We start from the raw sequence: 19,198 nt of genomic DNA on the forward strand, positions 1-19,198 counted from the left end.
TTGGCATAGGATCAATGAGTGGTGTTGGAAGAAGGGCTTTTGATTCATGGGACATTGGCATCAGTACTCAGGGAAGTGTGAGCTATTCATTTGGGATGGGTTCCACTTGAACTGGGTTAGGACCAGTGTCCTGGCCAATAACATCACTAGAGTGTGGAGAGGGCTTTAAATTATCAGTGGAGTAGAGGGCTCGGCCGAAGGGAGAGTTAGAAATCCATAGAAAAATGTCAAGGCATTGGAAGAGTAAAGCTATGTAGGTAAAGATGAGGATGGGATTGAGAGTTTAACCAAAATTGTACATCAACAAATAATATTTCAGTGAATAGAAGCAAAAAGCATGAAATTAAAAGTTCTTTATCTGAATGCACAAAACATCTGCAATAAGATAAATGAACTAATGGCTCAGATAAAGGTGAATGATTTAGATCTAATTGCCATTACGGGGATATGGTTATTTAAGCGTGGGATTCAGCCAATAAATACGGAATCACAGAACTGTTACAGTGCAAAAGGAGGCCATTCGGCCCGTCATGTCTGTATCTGCTCTCTGAAAGAGCATTTCACTGAGTGCCATTCTTCTGTCTTCTCCCTGTAACCGTGCAGATTTGTTTCTTTTCAAACAATCATCTAATTCCCTCTTGAACGCCTTGATTGACCCTGCCTCCACCACACTGTCAGGCAGAGCTTTCCAGATCCTAACCACTCACTGTGTGAAAAAGTTTTTTCTCATATCATTTTTGCTTCTATCAATTACCTTAAATCTGCATCCTCTGGTTCTCAATCCCTCTGCCAATGAGAACAGTTTCTTTCTATTTACTCTGTCTAGACCCCTCATGATTTTGAATACCTCTATCAATAAGGTCGCCTCTCATTCTTTTAAATTCCAATGAGTACAGGCCTAACCTACTCAACCTCTCATAAGAAAATCCCTCCATACCCGGGATCAACCTAGTGAACCTTCTCTGGACTGCCTCCAATGCCAGTGTATCTTTCTTTAGATAAGGGGACCAAAATTGTTCACAGTATTCTAGGTGTGGTCTAACTAGTGCCTTGCATAGTTATAGCAAGACTTCCCTATTTTTACATTCCATTCCCTTTGAAATCAAGGGCCAACATTCCATTTGCCTTCCCAATTATCTGCTGAACTTGTATGTTAGCTTTTTGGGATTCATGCACAAGGACCCCCAAATCTCTCTGTGCTGCAGCTTTCTGCAGTCTTTCTCCATTTAAATAATATTCAGCTCCTCTATTCTTCCTGCCAAAGTGCATAACCTCACATTTTCCCACATTATATTCCATCTGCCAAGTTTTTCCCCACTCACTTAATCTGTCTATATCCCCCTGTAGACTCCTTGTGTCATCCTCACCACTTGCCTTCCCACCTATTTTTGTGTCATCCGCAAGCTTGGCGATATTACATTCATTTCCCTCATCTAAGTCACTAATATATATTGTAAATAATTGTAGCCCCAGCACTGATCCCTGTGGCACTCCACTGGTTACAGGTTGCCATCCTGAAAATGCCTCCCTTATCTCAACTCTCTCTCTTCTATTAGTTAGTCAATCCTCTATCCATGTTGATATACTATACCCAACACGATGGGCTCTTATCTTATTAAGTAGCCTTATGGGTGGTACCTTACTGAACACCTTTTGGAAATCCAAATATATTACACCTACTGGTTCCCCTTTATCTATTCTGCGTGTTACCTCCTCAAATAATTCTAACAAATTTGTTACGCATGATTTCCCTTTCATGAAGCCATGCTGACTCTGCTTGATTAGATTATGTATTTCTAAATGCTCTGCTATTACATCCTTTATAATAGACTCTAACATTTTCCCAATGACAGATGTTAAGCTAACTGGCCTACAATTACCTGTTTTTTGTCTCCCTTTTTGAATAAGGACATTACATTGGCCATTCTCCAATCCTCTGGGACTTTTCCAGAATATAAGGATTCTTGGAAGTTTACTACCAGTGCATCCACTATCTCTGTAGCTACTTCCTTTAATATCCTAGGATGCAACTCATCAGGTCCAGGGGACTTATCGGCCTTTAGCCCCATTAGTTTCCCCACTACTTTTTCTCTAGTGATAGTTATTGTATTTATTTCCTCTTCCACTTCCCCCCACCCAACCTTTTGCCCCTTGATTATTTAGTATTTTTGGAATGCTATTGGTATCGTCCACCATGAAGACCAAAGCAAAGTATTTATTCAACTCGTCTGCCATTTCCTGGTTCCCTATCCCCAGCTTCATTCTCTAAATGGCCTATGTACACTTTGGCCTCTCTTTTTTTATATATTTAAAGAAGCTCTTACTGTCCATTTTTATATTACTTGGTAGTTTAACGTCAAAGTTTATTTTCTTCCTCTTCATTATTTTTTGGTCATCTTATGTTGGTTTTTAAAACTTTCCAATCCCCTGGCTTACCACTAATCTTTGTCACATTGTATGTTTTTTCTTTCAAGGTGATACTATCCTTAACTGCCTTGATTAACCATGGCTGGTTTATCCCCTTCCTTGAATCCTTTTTCCTCACTGGGATATATCTTTGTTGAGAGTCATGAAATATTTCCTTAAACATCTGCCTTTGTTCATCAACCATCTTTTCTGCTAAACTCCTTTCCCAGTCCACTCCAGGCAACTCTGCCCTCATTCCATTGTAATTACCCGTATTTAAGTTTAGAACAGTTGTTTCTGACCAAAGTTTCTCACTCTCAAACTGAATGCTAAATTCTACCATGTTATGGTCACTGTTTCCTAGGAGATCCTTTATTCTGAGATCACTTATTAAACCTGTCTCATTACACATTATCAGATCCAAAGTAGCCTGATTCCTGGTTGGATTCACAACATATTGTTCTGAGAAACTGTCCCAAATACACTCTATGAATTTTTGCTCGTATCTACCTCTTGCAATTTGATTTTCCCAATGTGCATGAAGATTAAAGTCACCCATGATTAATGTACTGCCTTTTTTACATGCCCTCATTGTCTCCTGATTTATTCTCTGTCCTACAGGATAGCTACTGTCAGGGTGCTATAGACTACTCCTACCAGTGTCTTCTTCCCCTTGTTATTTCTTAACTCCAACCATATGGATTCTACATCTTCCAATCCAGGATCCTTTCTTGCTTTTGTACTTATGCCATCTTGTACTAACAAAGCTACCCCACCATCCTTTCCTTCCTGGCTGTCCTTTCAAAAAGTCACATACCCCGGAATATTTAGTTCCCAGCTTTGATCTCCTTGGAACCACATCTCCCTATAAGATCATACCCATTAACCCCTATTTGTGCCGTTAATTCATTTATTTTGTTCTGAATACTACGCGCATTTAAGAAAGGGTCATTAATTTTGCCTTTTTACCATTTTCCTCCTTTGACCCTGTTTGCTGCTTTTTAAAAAATATTTGTACACCCTGTGCCTTCCTGTCACACCCTGGGTATCATTACCTAAATAACTGCCCTGCAGTGCTGCCATATCCTTTTGATTTGTAAGGCTATGTGTCTCCTTTCCAGAACCCTGCCCCCCTCTATTTAGTTTAAAATGCTTTCATACCCAGATCCCTCTGCTCCTGCATCCCCTTTAGTGTTGTACCCCTTATTTTATATTGTCTCTTCATGTTCTTCCTATCAAAATGTGTCACCTCACATTTCTCTGGATTGAACTTCATCTGCCACTTGTTCACCCACTTGACCCTTTGAAGTTCTTCACTATCCTCCCAATACTGACCCCTGGGGAACTCCACTACAAACCTTCCTCCAGCCCAAAAAACATCCATTAACCATTACTCTTCTGTCACTCAGCCAATTCCATATCCATGCTGCTACTGTCCCTTTTATTCCATGAGATATAACTTTTCTCACAAGTCTGTAGTGTGGCACTGTATCGAATGCCTTTTGGGAGTCCATGTACACCACATCAGCTGTATTGTCCTCATTAACCTTCTCTGTTACCTTTTCAAAAAAAAATCCAGCAAATTAGTTAAACACAATTTTCCTTGAATAAATCCATACTGGCTTTCCTTAATTAAACCACATTTGTCAGTGACTATTAATTTTGTCCCAGATTATTGGCTCCAGAAGTTTCTTCACCACTGAAGTTAAACTGACCGGTTTGTAGTTGCTGGGCTTATCTTTACCTTTTTTGAACAAGGGTGTAATGTTTGCAATTCTCCAGTCCTCTGGCACCACCTCGAGTCTAAGGAAGGCTGTAGAATTATGGTCAGGGCCTCTGCAATTTCCATTCTCACTTCCCTCAGTATGCTTGGACACATCTCACTGGTCCCGGTGTCTTATCAACTTTAGCTACAGATAACCTATCCAATACCGACTCCTTTTCAATTTTAAACCCATCTAGTGTCTGAACTGCCCCCTCTTTTACCACAGTCAGGGTAGCATCTTCTTCCTTGGTAAAGACAGATGCAAAGCAATCATTTAATACAGCAGCTAAGCCCGCTGCCCTCATTTGTAAATTCCTTTGTTGGTTGTTAATTGGCTCTACTCCTCCTTTTACTATTTATATGCCTAAAGAAGGCTTTGTAATTCCCTTTTATTTTAGCTGCTGGCCTCTTTCTATACTCCCTCTTTTCTCTTATTTACTTCTTCATCTCTCCTCTGAACCTCTATATTCAGCTTGGTTTTCGATTGTATTTTCTACCTGATGCCTGTCATAATCATACTTTTTCTTCTTTATCTTAATTTCTATCTCCTTTGTCATCCAGACGGCTCTGGATTTGTTTGCCCTACCTTTCTCTTTCGAGGGAATTTTGACAGTGCCCAAATCATTTGTTCTTTAAAGGTAGCCCATTGATCAGCTACCATTTTTCCTGCCAACCTTTGGCTTCAATTTATTCATCCCACTTCCGTTCTTAACCTGCTGAAGTTGGCTTTTCCCCAGTTAACTTTTCTTATTCTGGATTGTTCTTTGTCCTTGCTGGAAGAAAAAAATTGTGCCTCAAGACATAAGTGATTCAAAAATAGTCACCTGGTATAAAAACAAAGGGGATTGCAATGACTGAGCCACCTCCTTGTTAAGGATTGTGGGGAAGGTTCTTGTTCATGCTGCTCTGACCAGATTGCAGACCCTGAAATCACACGTCTGTCCTGAGTCTCAGTGCAACTTCAGACCTGGCAGATCAACAGTTGACATGGTTTTCTCACTTTGACAGTAAGGAGAAGTGTTGCGAACAGTGCAGGCCACCCCACATTGCCTTCATAGACGTCACCAAGACCTTCGACCCTGTCAGCAGAGACGGACTCTTTCAATACTGCTGCAGAAAATAGGCTGCACGCCTGGAGACCTGACATTTCTTCTTTCCACAAGGACATGCACAGTTTTGTCAGTTAAAATGGAACATCATCTGGGGCTTTCAAGATCAGCAGTGGTGTAAAGCAGTGGTGTGTCCTGGCATCAACTCACTTTGACAAATTTTTCCTCCATGCTGCTACTGTATCCTTCTGGTGACTCAGATGAGAAAGTCTACCTACATACCAGAGCTGACAACAAGGTGTTCAACTTGGCAAGTCTAGGTACCAAGACCAAGTCTGTGAGTTGCTGTTTGCTGATGACACTGCACTGGCATCCCATACTTATGAGTAAGGACAGGGGCAGATTTCCAGAATCTGCAAAATTTTGCTTTTGATTCCCTGGATTTTTTTTGCCTAAATGGCCAAGTTGCATTTAATGAGCTGACACAATAATTTGCATTCCTCCCTGTCTCTGATTCAGTCACTGGTTCCCAGTTTGTCTTCATTTTCCCTTCTCCCTGAAATCCAGCAGGGGGCGCCCTCCGCTAGTGCGGGGCGAGTATTGCGACAGCCGAGTGCAGCGCCCTCTGCTGGTGCGGAGCGAGTATGGCGACAGCCGAGTGCAGCGCCCTCTGCTGGTGCGGGGTGAGTATGGCGACAGTCTAGTGCAGCGCCCTCTGCTGCTGGGAAGCGAGTATTGCGACAGTCCGGTGCAGCGCCCTCTGCTGGTGCGGAGCGAGAATTGCGACAGCCGGGCGCAGCGCCCTCTGCTGCTGGGAAGCTAGTATTGCGACAGCCGAGTGCAGCGCCTTCTGCTGGTGATTAGCTGGCAGCACCTTGGGATGTCCCACCCCCTGGCGGCCGAGTGCTGGTGGCGCAGCCCCCGGCTGCATTTTCAATAATCCAAGCGCAGGCGGATGAGAGTCGTGATTTGGTGGGGGGGGGGGGGGGGGGGGGGGGGGGGTGGGTGGTCGGGCGGGTGAAGGGGCTGGAGGGCGGGCTGGGGGTGGGGGGTGGGCGGTGGAGGGCGGGCTGGGTGAGGGGTGGGTCCCAGGGTGTGAAGGTGCCAGGGAGCCGCGGTGTAGCAATGGGTCGGGGTGGCTCCTGGGTGTGTTTGTGGTTCAGGCTCCATAGCTCAGTGGTTAGAGCACTGGTCTTGTAAACCAGGGGTCGCGAGTTCGATCCTCGCTGGGGCCTTTCCGGACTTTTACCCAATTTAAAAAATCAGCACAAAGGGGAACATTTTAAATCTCTGAGGAAGGATGTGATCAACAGTCTCCCCATTCCACAGAGGATCGGCTGTCACCCCCTCCCCGGTGGGTCTGGAATTCCCGCCTCTCCTTAAACCCACCCGAATGAGCAAGTTTTAGTCACGACGCCAACAAACTTGTGAGCGAAATGGGATAAGATACAAAATAGGCATTTGGATGAGAAATTGGTTGAATGGCAAGAAACAGAGAGTAGTGATAATTGGTTGTTTTTCAGATTGGAGGAAGGTTTGTAGTAGAGTTCCTCAGGGGTCAGTGTTGGGACCCTTGCTCTTCCTGATATATATTAATGACCCAGACTGTGGTGTGCAGGGCAGGATTTCAAAATCTGCAGATGATACGAAGATTGGAAATGTTGTCAACTGTGATGAGGGTAGTCTTGAACTTCAAAAGGACAAACATGTTGGTAGATTGGGCAGACAAGTGGCAGGTGAAGTTCAATGTGGAGGAGTGAGAGGTGATTCATTTTGGCTGGAAGAATATGGTGAGACAGCATAAAATAAAGGGAGAGCCTCTAAAGGAAGTGCAGGAACAGAGGGACCTCAGTGTATATGTACATAGGTCATTGAAGATGGCAGGGCATGTTGAGAGATCGGTTAATAAAGCCTATTGTATCTTAGGCTTTATTAACAGGGGCAATGAGTACAAGAGTAAGGTGGTCATGTTGAACTTGTATAAGACACTAGTCAGGCCTCGGTTGGAGTATTGCGTCCAGTTCCAAACGCCATACTCAAGGGAGGATGTGACGGCCTTGGAGAGAGTACAGAGGAGATTCACAAGAACGATTCCTGGGATAAAGAACTATAGATGTGAGGATAGATTGGAGGTTGGGACTGTTTTCCTGGGAGAAAAAAAGGCTGAGGAGAGACTTAATTGAGACATTCTAGATCCTGAGAGGTATGGACAGGGTAAATACTGAGAAACTGTTCCCACTCAAGAGAACATCAATAACTAGAGGGCACTGTTTCAAATAATTGGGAAAAGGAGTAACAGTGATGCAAGGAAACATGTTTTCACCCAGAGGGTGGCTGGAGTCTGAAACAAACTTCCTGAGAGGATGGTGGAGGCAGGTTCGATCAAGGTGTTCAACAGGGAATTGGATTGCTACCTGAAAAGAGTGTGCAAGGTTATGGGGATAAGGCAGGGGAGTGGGACTAAGTGGAGTGCTCTTTCAAAGAAATGGTGCAGACTTGATGGGCTGAATGGTCTCCTTCTCCACTGTGATACTGTGATCCTGTGAGATTGTGAATCATTATTGCATAGGCCATTCAGCCTGTCGTGTCCGTACCAGCGCTCTGCAAGAGCAACTCACCTAGTCCCAATTTCCACATGCTTTCCTTGCATCCCTGCAATTTTTTTCTCTTCAGCTGCTTAACCGATTATCTTTTGAAAGCTATGATTGTATCTGCCTCCACCAACCTTTCAGTTCTCAGCACCGAGGAGGTGCGGAGAAGAGCCACAGGGTTGATGTGCTGATCCCTGATTTTTGATTCGTTTACTTATTTCCTCTTGAGATGTGGGCGTCGCTGGCTAGGCCAGCATTTATTGCCGATCCCTAGTTGCCCTTGAGAAAGTGGTGGTGAGCTGCCTTCTTGAACCACTGCAGTCCCTGTGGTGTAGGTACACCCACAGAACTTATAAGAAGGGAGTTCCAGGATTTTGACTCAGAGACAGGATTGTTGATTGTGTAATAGGAAATTTTCTCCCTGAAGGAGGAGGTTTGGGTCAGGAATTTGTTGCAAACTTTGTTTAGTTGGGATCCTCTAGTTTCTCTTCTATCTCCCCTCATGCCTTTTCATCTTGTCCATGCTCTCTTGACCCTACTCCCGCTAAACTGCTGACCACCAAATCTCCCTACCTAGTTAAAGGCAAAATATTGCGGATGCTGGAAATCTGAAACAGAAACAAAAAATGCTGGAAGAACTCAGCAGGTCTGACAGCATCTGTGGAGCCAAAGACAGAGTTAACGTTTCGAGTCCGTATGACTCTTCTTCCTCTGAAGAAGCCTATATTGGTGCCCAGTCAAGTAAATCCTTGATTTTAAAATTCTCATCCTTGTTTTCAAATCCCTCCCTGGCTTTACCCCTCCCTATCTCTGTAATCTCCTCCAGCCTCATAACCCTCCAAGATACCTGAGCTTCTCCAATTCTGGCCTCTTAAGCATCCCAAATTTTAATCACTCCACCGTTGGCAGCCATGCCTTCAGTTGCTAAGTTCCAAACTCTGGAATTTCCTCCCTAAACATCTCTACCTCTCTACTTCTCTCCTTCATTAAGAGGCTCCTTAAAACCTACCGCTTTGAATAGAATGTTAAAATCAAGCTGTTACCAGACTGGCAGCCATTGTAGGTGCAAGCACAGAGTGATGGGTGGATGAGACCTGGTACAAGTTAGAACATTGGCAAAGTTTTGGGTGAACTCAAGTTAATGGAGATGACACAGTGGGAATTATCCAGGAAAGCACTGAAGGAAATGTACGAATTCAGGGACTAGGAGCAAGGATAGGCCATTCGGCCCTCAAGTCTGCTGCACCATTCAACTAGATCATGGCTGATCTTCTAACTCAACATCATTTTTCTGCACAATCCCCATATCCCTTGATGTCTTTAATATCTAGAAATCTATTAATCTTAGTCTTGAACATACTCAATGATTGAGCTTCCACAGCCCTCTGGGGTAGAGAATTCCAAAGAGTCAACACCCTCTGAGTGAATAAATTCCTCCTCATCTCAGTCTTAAACAGTTTGCCCCTTATTCTGAGACTGTGTCCCCTGGTTCTAACCCCAGCCAGAGGAATCATCCTTTCTGCATCTAACCTGTTGGGCCCTGCAAGAATTTTGTATGTCTCGATAAGATCACCTCTCATCCTTCGAAACTCTAGAGAATACAGGCCCAGTCTCCTCACTCTCTCATAGGACCATCCCACCATCCCAGGAATTAGTCTGGTGAACCTATGTTGCTCTCCCTCTATGGCTAGTATATCCTTCCTTACATAGGGAGACCCAAACTGTACACAATGCTCCAGGTGCAGTCTCACCAAGGCTCTATACAATTGCAGCAAAACATCTTTACTCCTGTATTCAAATCCTCTTGCGATGAAGATCAACATACCATTTCCCCACCTTAAACCAGCTTATATTTCACCCAAAACAAAAACAGAATTACCTGGAAAAACTCAGCAGGTCTGGCAGCATCGGCGGAGAAGAAAAGAGTTGACGTTTCGAGTCCTCATGACCCTTCGACAGAACTTGAGTTCGAGTCCAAGAAAGAGTTGAAATATAAGCTGGTTTAAGGTGTGTGGGGGGGGGGGCGGAGAGAGAGAGAGAAGTGGAGGGGGTTGGTGTGGTTGTAGGGACAAACAAGCAGTGATAGAAGCAGATCATTAAAAGATGTCACCAACAACAGAACAAAAGAACACATAGGTGTTAAAGTTGGTGATATTATCTAAACGAATGTGCTAATTAAGAATGGATGGTAGGGCACTCAAGGTATAGCTCTAGTGGGGGTGGGGAGAGCATAAAAGATTTAAAAATATTTAAAAATAATGGAAATAGGTAGGAAAAGAAAAATCTATATAATTTATTGCAAAAAAACAAAAGGAAGGGGGAAACAGAAAGGGGGTGGGGATGGGGGAGGGAGCTCAAGACCTAAAGTTGTTGAATTCAATATTCAGTCCGGAAGGTTGTAAAGTGCCTAGTCGGAAGATGAGGTGTTGTTCCTCCAGTTTGTGTTGGGCTTCACTGGAACAATGCAGCAAGCCAAGGACAGACATGTGGGCAAGAGAGCAGGGTGGAGTGTTAAAATGGCAACGACAGGGAGGTTTGGGTCATTCTTGCGGACAGACCGCAGGTGTTCTGCAAAGCGGTCGGCCAGTTTACGTTTGGTCTCTCCAATGTAGAGGAGACCACATTGGGAGCAACGGATGCAGTAGACTAAGTTGGGGGAAATGCAAGTGAAATGCTGCTTCACTTGAAAGGAGTGTTTGGGCCCTTGGATGGTGAGGAGAGAGGAAGTGAAGGGGCAGGTGTTGCATCTTTTGCGTGGGCATGGGGTGGTGCCATAGGAGGGGGTTGAGGAGTAGAGGGTGATGGAGGAGTGGACCAGGGTGTCTCGGAGGGAACGATCCCTACGGAATGCCGATGGGGGGGTGAGGGGAAGATGTGTTTGGTGGTGGCATCATGCTGGAGTTGGCGGAAATGGCGGAGGATAATCCTTTGAATGCAGAGGCTGGTGGGGTGATAAGTGAGGACAAGGGGGACTCTATCATGTTTCTGGGAGGGAGGAGAAGGCGTGAGGGCGGATGCGCGGGAGATGGGCCGGACACGGTTGAGGGCTCTGTCAACGACTGTGGGTGGAAAACCTCGGTTAAGGAAGAAGGAGGACATGTCAGAGGAACTGTTTTTGAAGGTAGCATCATCGGAACAGATGCGACGGAGGCGAAGGAACTGAGAGAATGGGATGGAGTCCTTACAGGAAGCGGGACTTGGAAAAATTTATTAATTTTGCTTCCAATCTCCACCCCTCCATCATTTTCACGTGGTCCATCTCTGACACTTCCCTTCCCTTCCTTGACCTCTTTGTCTCAATCTCTGGTGATAGACTGTCCACCAATATCCATTACAAACCCACCGACTCCCACAGCTACCTCAACTACAGCTCCTCACATCCCGCTTCCTGTAAGAACTCCATCCCATTCTCTCAGTTCCTTCGCCTCCGTCGCATCTGTTCCGATGATGCTACCTTCAAAAACAGTTCCTCTGACATGTCCTCCTTCTTCCTTAACTGAGGTTTTCCACCCACGGTCGTTGACAGAGCCCTCAACCATGTCCAGCCCATCTCCCACGCATCCGCCCTCACGCCTTCTCCTCCCTCCCAGAAACATGATAGAGTCCCCCTTGTCCTCACTTATCACCCCACCAGCCTCTGCATTCAAAGGATCATCCTCCGCCATTTCCGCCAACTCCAGCATGATGCCACTACCAAACACATCTTCCCTTCACCCTCCCTGTCGGCATTCTGTAGGGATCGTTCCCTCCGGGACACCCTGGTCCACTCCTCCATCACCCTCTACTCCTCAACCCCCTCCTATGGCACCACCCCATGCCCACGCAAAAGATGCAACACCTGCACCTTCACTTCCTCTCTCCTCACCGTCCAAGGGCCCAAACACTCCTTTCAAGTGAAGCAGCATTTCACTTGCATTTCCCCCAACTTAGTCTATTGCATTCATTGCTCCCAATGTGGTCTCCTCTACATTGGAGAGACTAAACATAAACTGGGCGACCGCTTTGCAGAACACCTGCGGTCTGTCCGCAAGAATGACCCAAACCTCCCTGTCGCTTGCCATTTTAACACTCCACCCTGCTCTCTTGCCCACATGTCTGTCCTTGGCTTGCTGCATTGTTCCAGTGAAGCCCAACGCAAACTGGAGGAATAGCACCTCATCTTCCAACTGGGCACTTTACAGCCTTCCGGACTGAATATTGAATTCAACAACTTTAGGTCTTGAGCTCCCTCCCCCATCCCCACCACCTTTCTGTTTCCCCCTTCCTTCTGTTTTTTTGCAATAAATTATATAGATTTTTCTTTTCCTACCTATTTCCATTATTTTTAAATCTTTTATGCTCTCCCCACCCCCACTAGAGCTATACCTTGAGTGCCCTACCATCCATTCTTAATTAGCACATTCGTTTAGATAATATCACCAACTTTAACACCTATGTGTTCTTTTGTTCTGTTGTTGGTGACATCTTTTGATGATCTGCTTCTATCACTGCTTGTTTGTCCCTACAACCACACCAACCCCCTCCACTTCTCTCTCTCTCTCTCTCTCCAACCACCCCCCACCGCCCCCCCGCCCCCCCACACCTTAATCCAGCTTATATTTCAACTCTTTCTTGGACTCGAACTCAAGTTCTGTCGAAGGGTCATGAGGACTCGAAACGTCAAATCTTTTCTTCTCCGCCGATGATGCCAGACCTGCTGAGTTTTTCCAGGTAATTCTGTTTTTGTTTTGGATTTCCAGCATCCGCAGTGTTTTGTTTTTATACCATTTCCCTTCCTAATTGCTTGCTGCACCTGCATGTTAGCTTTCAGTGACTCATGAACAAGGACACACAAGTCCCTTTGGACATTAACACTTCCCAATCTTTCACCATTTAAGAAATACTCTGCTTTTCGGGTACTTCTCTCAATCACACCCATCTGAGCAAAGAGATGGGGCCTGGGGTACCTGCATAACAAGGATGTGCAGGAATAAATAATCACAAGATGGCTAGAAATTCCTAGCTCATCCTCTAGAAAAGCTTCCTCATCACACCATCTCAATGGATCTTTAATGATATGAGTGCTCGCCCCTTCACTCTCCAACTCTGACTTCAGTTCACAACTTTATCACGCTGGATAGTAAACTCTCCTTTGCTGATTGGCTATCCATTATATGCTCCATTTGATTTTCTTTTCACTGACCTCGCTAACATTATTTAAGAAACATCATATGCATCCAAAATTAAGCTTTTCAAAGTTAATCAATCATAACTTTCTAACCCCAGACTGGCAATAATAAGAGGTTTGACAGCAGGGGGGCAAAAAAGCTTGTTTGTCTGCAGTCAGATACTGTGAACACCTCACAAGTAAAAAGATAAAAGACTGAGGCTGCCAAACATTCCCTTTGTGAAGATGTTTTATAATTTGTAGCAAAGAGGAGTTTGGTGCAGTCCACTGGAGCAAGTGTTGCAGAGTTGGTGGTAGTGTTCATTTGTCAACAATGTCTTGGAATGAAAGAAATATGAAGCAAATTAAATTACATTAGAAACAGGGTGAATGCACCCTAGTTCTGCCTTTTGTTAAGCAATGTGTGGGGAGCATTTTATAACAAAATGGTATTCCTGTACCAGGAATGTTTTTCCACATCATTCAAATGTCAAAATCCAAACTTTTGCTCTTTATTTGAATTCAAATGGCCTTTGGACACTGATTTACTAACTTTCAGTAAAGTGCAAGTTAAAAGGTAGTTTACTTCCATCTTAAAAGAATGTTGTGTTGTATATGCAAAATAACTGGTCACCAGTCAACCATTAATTGTCCCAGTCAATCTCCAGAATTACAAATGAGTGACTCAATCTTTCACTCACACTTTTGACAAGCAGCAATATTTGATTGCTTTTAGTGCATAATATTTTACACTCAGTTATTTATGCTTGTGTACTATTTTAATATTTTGGTATTGTATATTAGAAAAAGGTGTTGTGGAACATTTAACACAATTTAGACATGAAATTTTGTAACATGGTACATGCATAAACTATATCTTTGCTTATTATAGACACAGTTTCAATGAATGTATTGCATAATACTAGTATTGTGATTCTAAGCATTTCTATAATCTTTATTGTTCAGCTGTAGATATAGTTTTTTGAATATCAGTGACTGAATCTGATGTTTTATAAAAATGGTGCCAAATTACAGAAATCATTCTACTTTCCAAATAAAGCCTTATTTACTTGCTTGTTCATTTAAAATATGCACTTATTATCAGATAATTGAATGGCAAATTTCTGAATGTCACAGTTTTGAAGCAAGGTCACTACTTATGTGCAGGGAACACATGTAGTATATCTGTGTGTGTGTGTGCACATGTGTGTTTGTGTGTGTCTGTGCTTGTGTGTATGTGTATGCATGTGTGCGTGTGTATGTGTGTGTGTGTATGTGTGTGTGTGTGTATGTTAATGTGTGTGTGTATATGTGTGTGTGTATACTGCTGTCATGTGATTTTTTTTCAATCTATTTGGTGAATCAGCTTGCGTTTTTGCCTTTGCCTCTGTTTGGTGAAGATTTTGACAGCAAGCGTTGATTGACAGGTGCATGGCAGAAACTCTCATTCTGCTCTTCACAAGATGTGTACGATGGTTGGTGATCTCCTGGTCCAGCAGAATACAGGGACCATGCATGCTATAATTGGTCAGGTACAGAGGCAGCCATTTCTCAACTCCTCTCTTATTTCGCCCCACTTGATTTTTCTTTCCACTGACCTGAGTGGAATCGATTCCATTAACTGTCTGTGACAAATTTTCAATCTGTAAGATCGGTGTTGATTATAATCCTCACTGCCTCCAGTATTGAAATTACTTGTTTCCAGAAAAAAAACACATGCTGAGGGATTTGGTTCTTTGATGACAACAATCGGTACTGGAGAGAAATCCTCTCGCAACCACCTAGGACAGCATGATGTGTGACACAGAGGTGGCTGGTGCAGGGACCACGACATGTGATTTCTACCTACGTTATTATGTGGGGCACAGGGGGCAAGTTTGGCCCCGAGTTCCTGGAGTCTGAGTTCAGACTGGATGGTAAGAGTTGACCGGAAGGTTGGAGATCGTGTTGTGGCTGTAAATCTGGAGTCTGGGGCGGTTAAGAGGTGTCGAAGGGAAGGCCAGTCCCAGGGTCCCAGGCCTCACGCTGAATGTCTCTGAGTCAATGTAAAAAGAATACAGACCTTACAGCTCACTGCGTGCAGCTTTCTCATAAACAGATATTTCAGGGTCTTTGAAGCTCACGGTTACCGGGATACAAAGCAGCATCAGTATCCGACTGATAGTTTGTCTACTGAACATTAATCCCTGGGCTGTGATGCCCTGAGGATGTGAAACATGTTATAGTGTTTGTATTCCCTGCTGACAGCTTTACATGGAATTTACAGCATGGAGCAGGCCATTTGGCCCATCTCATCGATGTTGGTGCTTATGTTCCACACAAGCCTCCTCCCACCCTTCTTAATCACACTAATAGGATAACTTTCAGCTTGTGTTTTTGTCAAGTTCCTTGAATGTGTCTATGCTAGAATCATAGAATGGTTACACAGCACAGAAGGCCATTCAGCACACTGTCTCTGCAACACTAACTCAAGTGGTCCCTCTCCTTGCCTTTTCCCTGTAAAATCTTTTCCCTTCAGATAATTGTCCAGTTCCCTTTAGAAAACCTCCACATGCCCAGACCGTGCATTCCAGATCCAAACCACTTGTTGCATAAAGAAGATTTTCCTCATGTCGCTTCTGATTCTTTTGTTTAATCACCTTAAGGTTCTCTACCTTTTACCAATGGGAACAGTTTCTCCCCATTTATCCTGTCCTGACCCTTCATGACTTTGAATACCTCTAACAAATCTCCTCTCAACGTTCTCTGCTCCAAGGACAACAGTCCCAACTTCACCAATCTATCCACGTAACTGAAGTCTCTCATCCTCAGAGAACCATTCTCGTAAATCTTTTCTGCACCCTCTCTAAAACCTGCACAGCCTTCCCGTTGAGGCTGAACCAGTGATTTATGAAGGTTTGTAACTTATTTGCTTTTGTACCCTGTGCCCCTATTTATAAAACCAGTATAACTTGTTAACTCAGTATGTTTAATTTAGGATAATTTATTAATCGCTTTCCCAACCTTGCCTGGCACCTTCAATGATTTATCCACATTTACACCCAGGTCCCTCCGCTCCTGCATTCCCTTTAGAACTGTATCCTTTATCTTTTGTTACCTCTCCTCGTTCTTCTGACCAAAATATATCACTTCACACTTCTCTACATTAAATTTCATCTGCCTTTCCACCAGCCTGTCTATATCCTCTTGAAGTCTAGCACTATCCTCCTCACAGTTCACAATACTTCCAAATCTTGCATCATCTGCAAATTTTGAAATTGTGTGCTGTACACCAGGCCTAAGTTATTAATATAAATCAAGTGGTCCCTCTATATACCATCCCCCAGTCAGAGAAGAAAGCTAGGTTTTCGGTAATTCATGTTTTTAATAGGCTTGAATTAAATAATTAAACTTACATTATTAAAGTCTAGCTATGCTAGAGACTACTGATTCAAAATACCACATGGTTCAAAATAAAATGCCTACTGGCACTAATATTTTTCATTTAAAAAGCATAGTTATACTGACTTCTGGGGACTCAAATGATTAATATATAGGAAACAACGTAATAGATTTAGAAATGATATGGCCAACACACTTTTTTAGAGCTCTGGCACCTCAAAATTTGGCACTACACCCTGAGAGAGACAGAGTGAATGTTTCAGGTCAATGTTCTGATGTACGGTCATTGACCTGTGAACTCTGTTTCTCTATCTATGGATTCTGCTGAACACTCTGAGTATTTCCAGCATCTTCTATTTTTATATATTATTATTCATTGCTGTTTCTGGGCTCCTGATCTGCTCAAAATGACTGATGCATTAACTTTTGCAACAGTCAGGGCACTGTCCAATATCGAGGAAGCTCTTTAGGGTGTTTCTGAGATGGGATGAGGGGCTATGTTAAATAGACATCTTCCTTTACATGGTTTAAAACTTAAACATTGATGTTATTTTCTCAAATAAATTAATAAATTACTTTAGCTTTTAAAAACTCTTTTATGGTAATTTTTTGCATACAAATGTTAAAACTGTTAAAGGTAAAAGTGTTATCCAATTTAAAAGGATGTAAATACAGAATTTCTCCTGAATCTTCAAGAATTTTGCAGTCAAAGAACTCAGATTCTCTACCTTGCTGGGATAGTAAATACCCGGGGACAACTACACACCCGACAGCAGAGATCATGAACAATTTCACTGAAACTCTCTCACACCGTGGGTACGTTCTATCTGAGTTAGGCCAATAATCTGTGCTGAATTTACAGTAAAGAATCAGCTCTTAATTACAGCAGTACCCCTCCCGTGGTGAAAGATCAGTGTATGAACCCCATTCTGCCCAGGGTTATTGTTGTAAGTGATGTTCCCTCTAAGCTGTGAGGCCGCATAACAACCTGTACATTCCCATATGCAAGCTGTGTACAAGTTGGTCTTTTTAAATTACCAAAAGTACATAGTCACATAAAATGATTCAAAGAGAACATGCATGTAAACAAATCTCCCATACACTCCAAAAAGAAATTTAGAGGGTACATTGGTTTTAACCACAAGAGGAGATTTGATAGAGGTATTCAAAATCAAGAATTGTTTTGATTTTTTTTTCCATACGTAACCTGTTTCAACTGGAAGGAGGGTCAGTAATTAGAGAATGTAGATTGAAGGTCATTGACCAAAGAACCAAAGTGGAGGTTAGGAAACTTTTTTAACACAGTGACTTGTTGTGATCTAGAATGCGCTGCCTAAAAGGGCAGTGGAAGCAGATTCAATCATAACTTTCAAAGGGAATTGAATAAATCCATGAAGGGGAAAAAACAACACAGGACCATGGGGAATGAGCAGGGGCTGGGACCAGTTGAATAGCTCTCAAAGAACTGTTTAAAAGGCAAAGGCCCTGGTGATTTACTAGAAATCATCTGACGGAGACAAGCTTTATGTTTTGAACTTGTTTGGAACTCAGCTGGGAATGAGCTGAGAAGGGGAAAAGTTGCCCGGCTCATGCTCTCCTTGCCTTGCTTGAAATATAGTGTGGATATCAGTGTCCAGCTAGGAATCCTCATCTCAGTGAAACTTGCCTGTATTTGGAAACCCAAAAGGCTGTAACGAGGAAGATTGATCCAGCCCTACACTCTTCCAAGCTGCAGCTCCATTGGTGAGAACCTTCAGACATATACTGGTACTAGTGGCCTGTCTTTGCACTAGATCGACAGCATCAAAATCCTGAACTTTATCCTTGTATAAAGTTTTTTCTTCAACCATCCAACTCTGCAGAGATCTTATTTGTCCTTTTTGTGTGTGTGCGTGCCTGTGTGTGTGTGTGTGTGTGTGTGTGTGTGCTGGGGAATTTTAAAAGGTATAGATAGTTACACTACAAGGTTACAAATTGTGTGTTAACCAGTTCCTGCAACTTGTTTGAAAAAATAAATTCTGTTTTATAATAAATCAATCATTCTGAGTTATTGAAAGAAGCCTGGTTAAAGTCTCTTTTATTCTGGGTCTATCAGTAACAAAGGTAAATAATTGACCATGTTGGTAAGTAAATTAAACATTTACACTCATGGTATGACCTGTGGAGTAGTGGAGCTGGTAAACTGCACACTCCTCCCACTCCAGTCGTAACAATCAATTTCTCTGGGGCTTTGACTTTATAGCACCATGAGTATAACAGACAGAGGACTCAATCATTCCTCACAAACCAGTCTCACAAGTCTTACTGTGATTTTCCAGTGGATCTATTGGAACTGTTTTGCACAGGAGGTGCTGGGCAGCCTGTATATGTTCTCCAGAAAGGTTCCTCCCTCATTGCACTCAGTTCTCTGCTGGGAAAGGGCTGCCTTGCTCTCTTGGATAATTAACATCTTGGTGTCAAGGTGCACACAACACCATCCCGGGGTCGGAGAGACCCGGTGTCCAAAATTTCATAAGTCTGGCCTGGCACAAGTTGGAATTCAAACCTCTGCAGGAATTTGCACAAAATCACCTTTGCTTCCATCTGAATAAAGAAGATCAGATTTAATAATAGATACAATTCAACAATCACACATTGCGCACTACTGGGTAAAACACTCCTGTATTACATAATACACCATGAGTTATTGGGTATAGCACTGTATATATTATATAATAACACACCGTGTGTTAGCACTGTATATATCATATAATAACACACCATGTTATAACACTGTACATATTATAAAAACAGACCAGGAGTTACTGAATATAACACTATATATGTTGTGTTAATATATAATATTTACATTGTCTTAACA

At 43.0% G+C, this 19,198-nt stretch overlaps 1 protein-coding gene and 1 non-coding gene across 2 annotated transcripts in view; one reads left to right on the plus strand and one right to left on the minus strand.

Moving 5' to 3' along the window:
* Positions 1 to 6,382: 6,382 nt before the first annotated feature.
* Positions 6,383 to 6,455, plus strand: trnat-ugu. Its single transcript has one exon. It is a non-coding gene; the product is annotated as a tRNA-Thr (tRNA).
* A 12,184-nt stretch (positions 6,456 to 18,639) lies between these two features.
* LOC121292385 (cholesterol 24-hydroxylase-like) overlaps positions 18,640 to 19,198 on the minus strand; it is a 47,604-nt gene continuing 47,045 nt past the window's right edge. Inside the window, 1 exon segment of the mRNA XM_041214235.1 lies at positions 18,640 to 18,921. Within this exon segment, the coding sequence (XP_041070169.1) occupies positions 18,640 to 18,921 (282 nt within the window).

The sequence above is a fragment of the Carcharodon carcharias genome, chromosome 20, assembly GCF_017639515.1.
Source record: "Carcharodon carcharias isolate sCarCar2 chromosome 20, sCarCar2.pri, whole genome shotgun sequence".
Classification (NCBI taxonomy): domain Eukaryota; kingdom Metazoa; phylum Chordata; class Chondrichthyes; order Lamniformes; family Lamnidae; genus Carcharodon; species Carcharodon carcharias.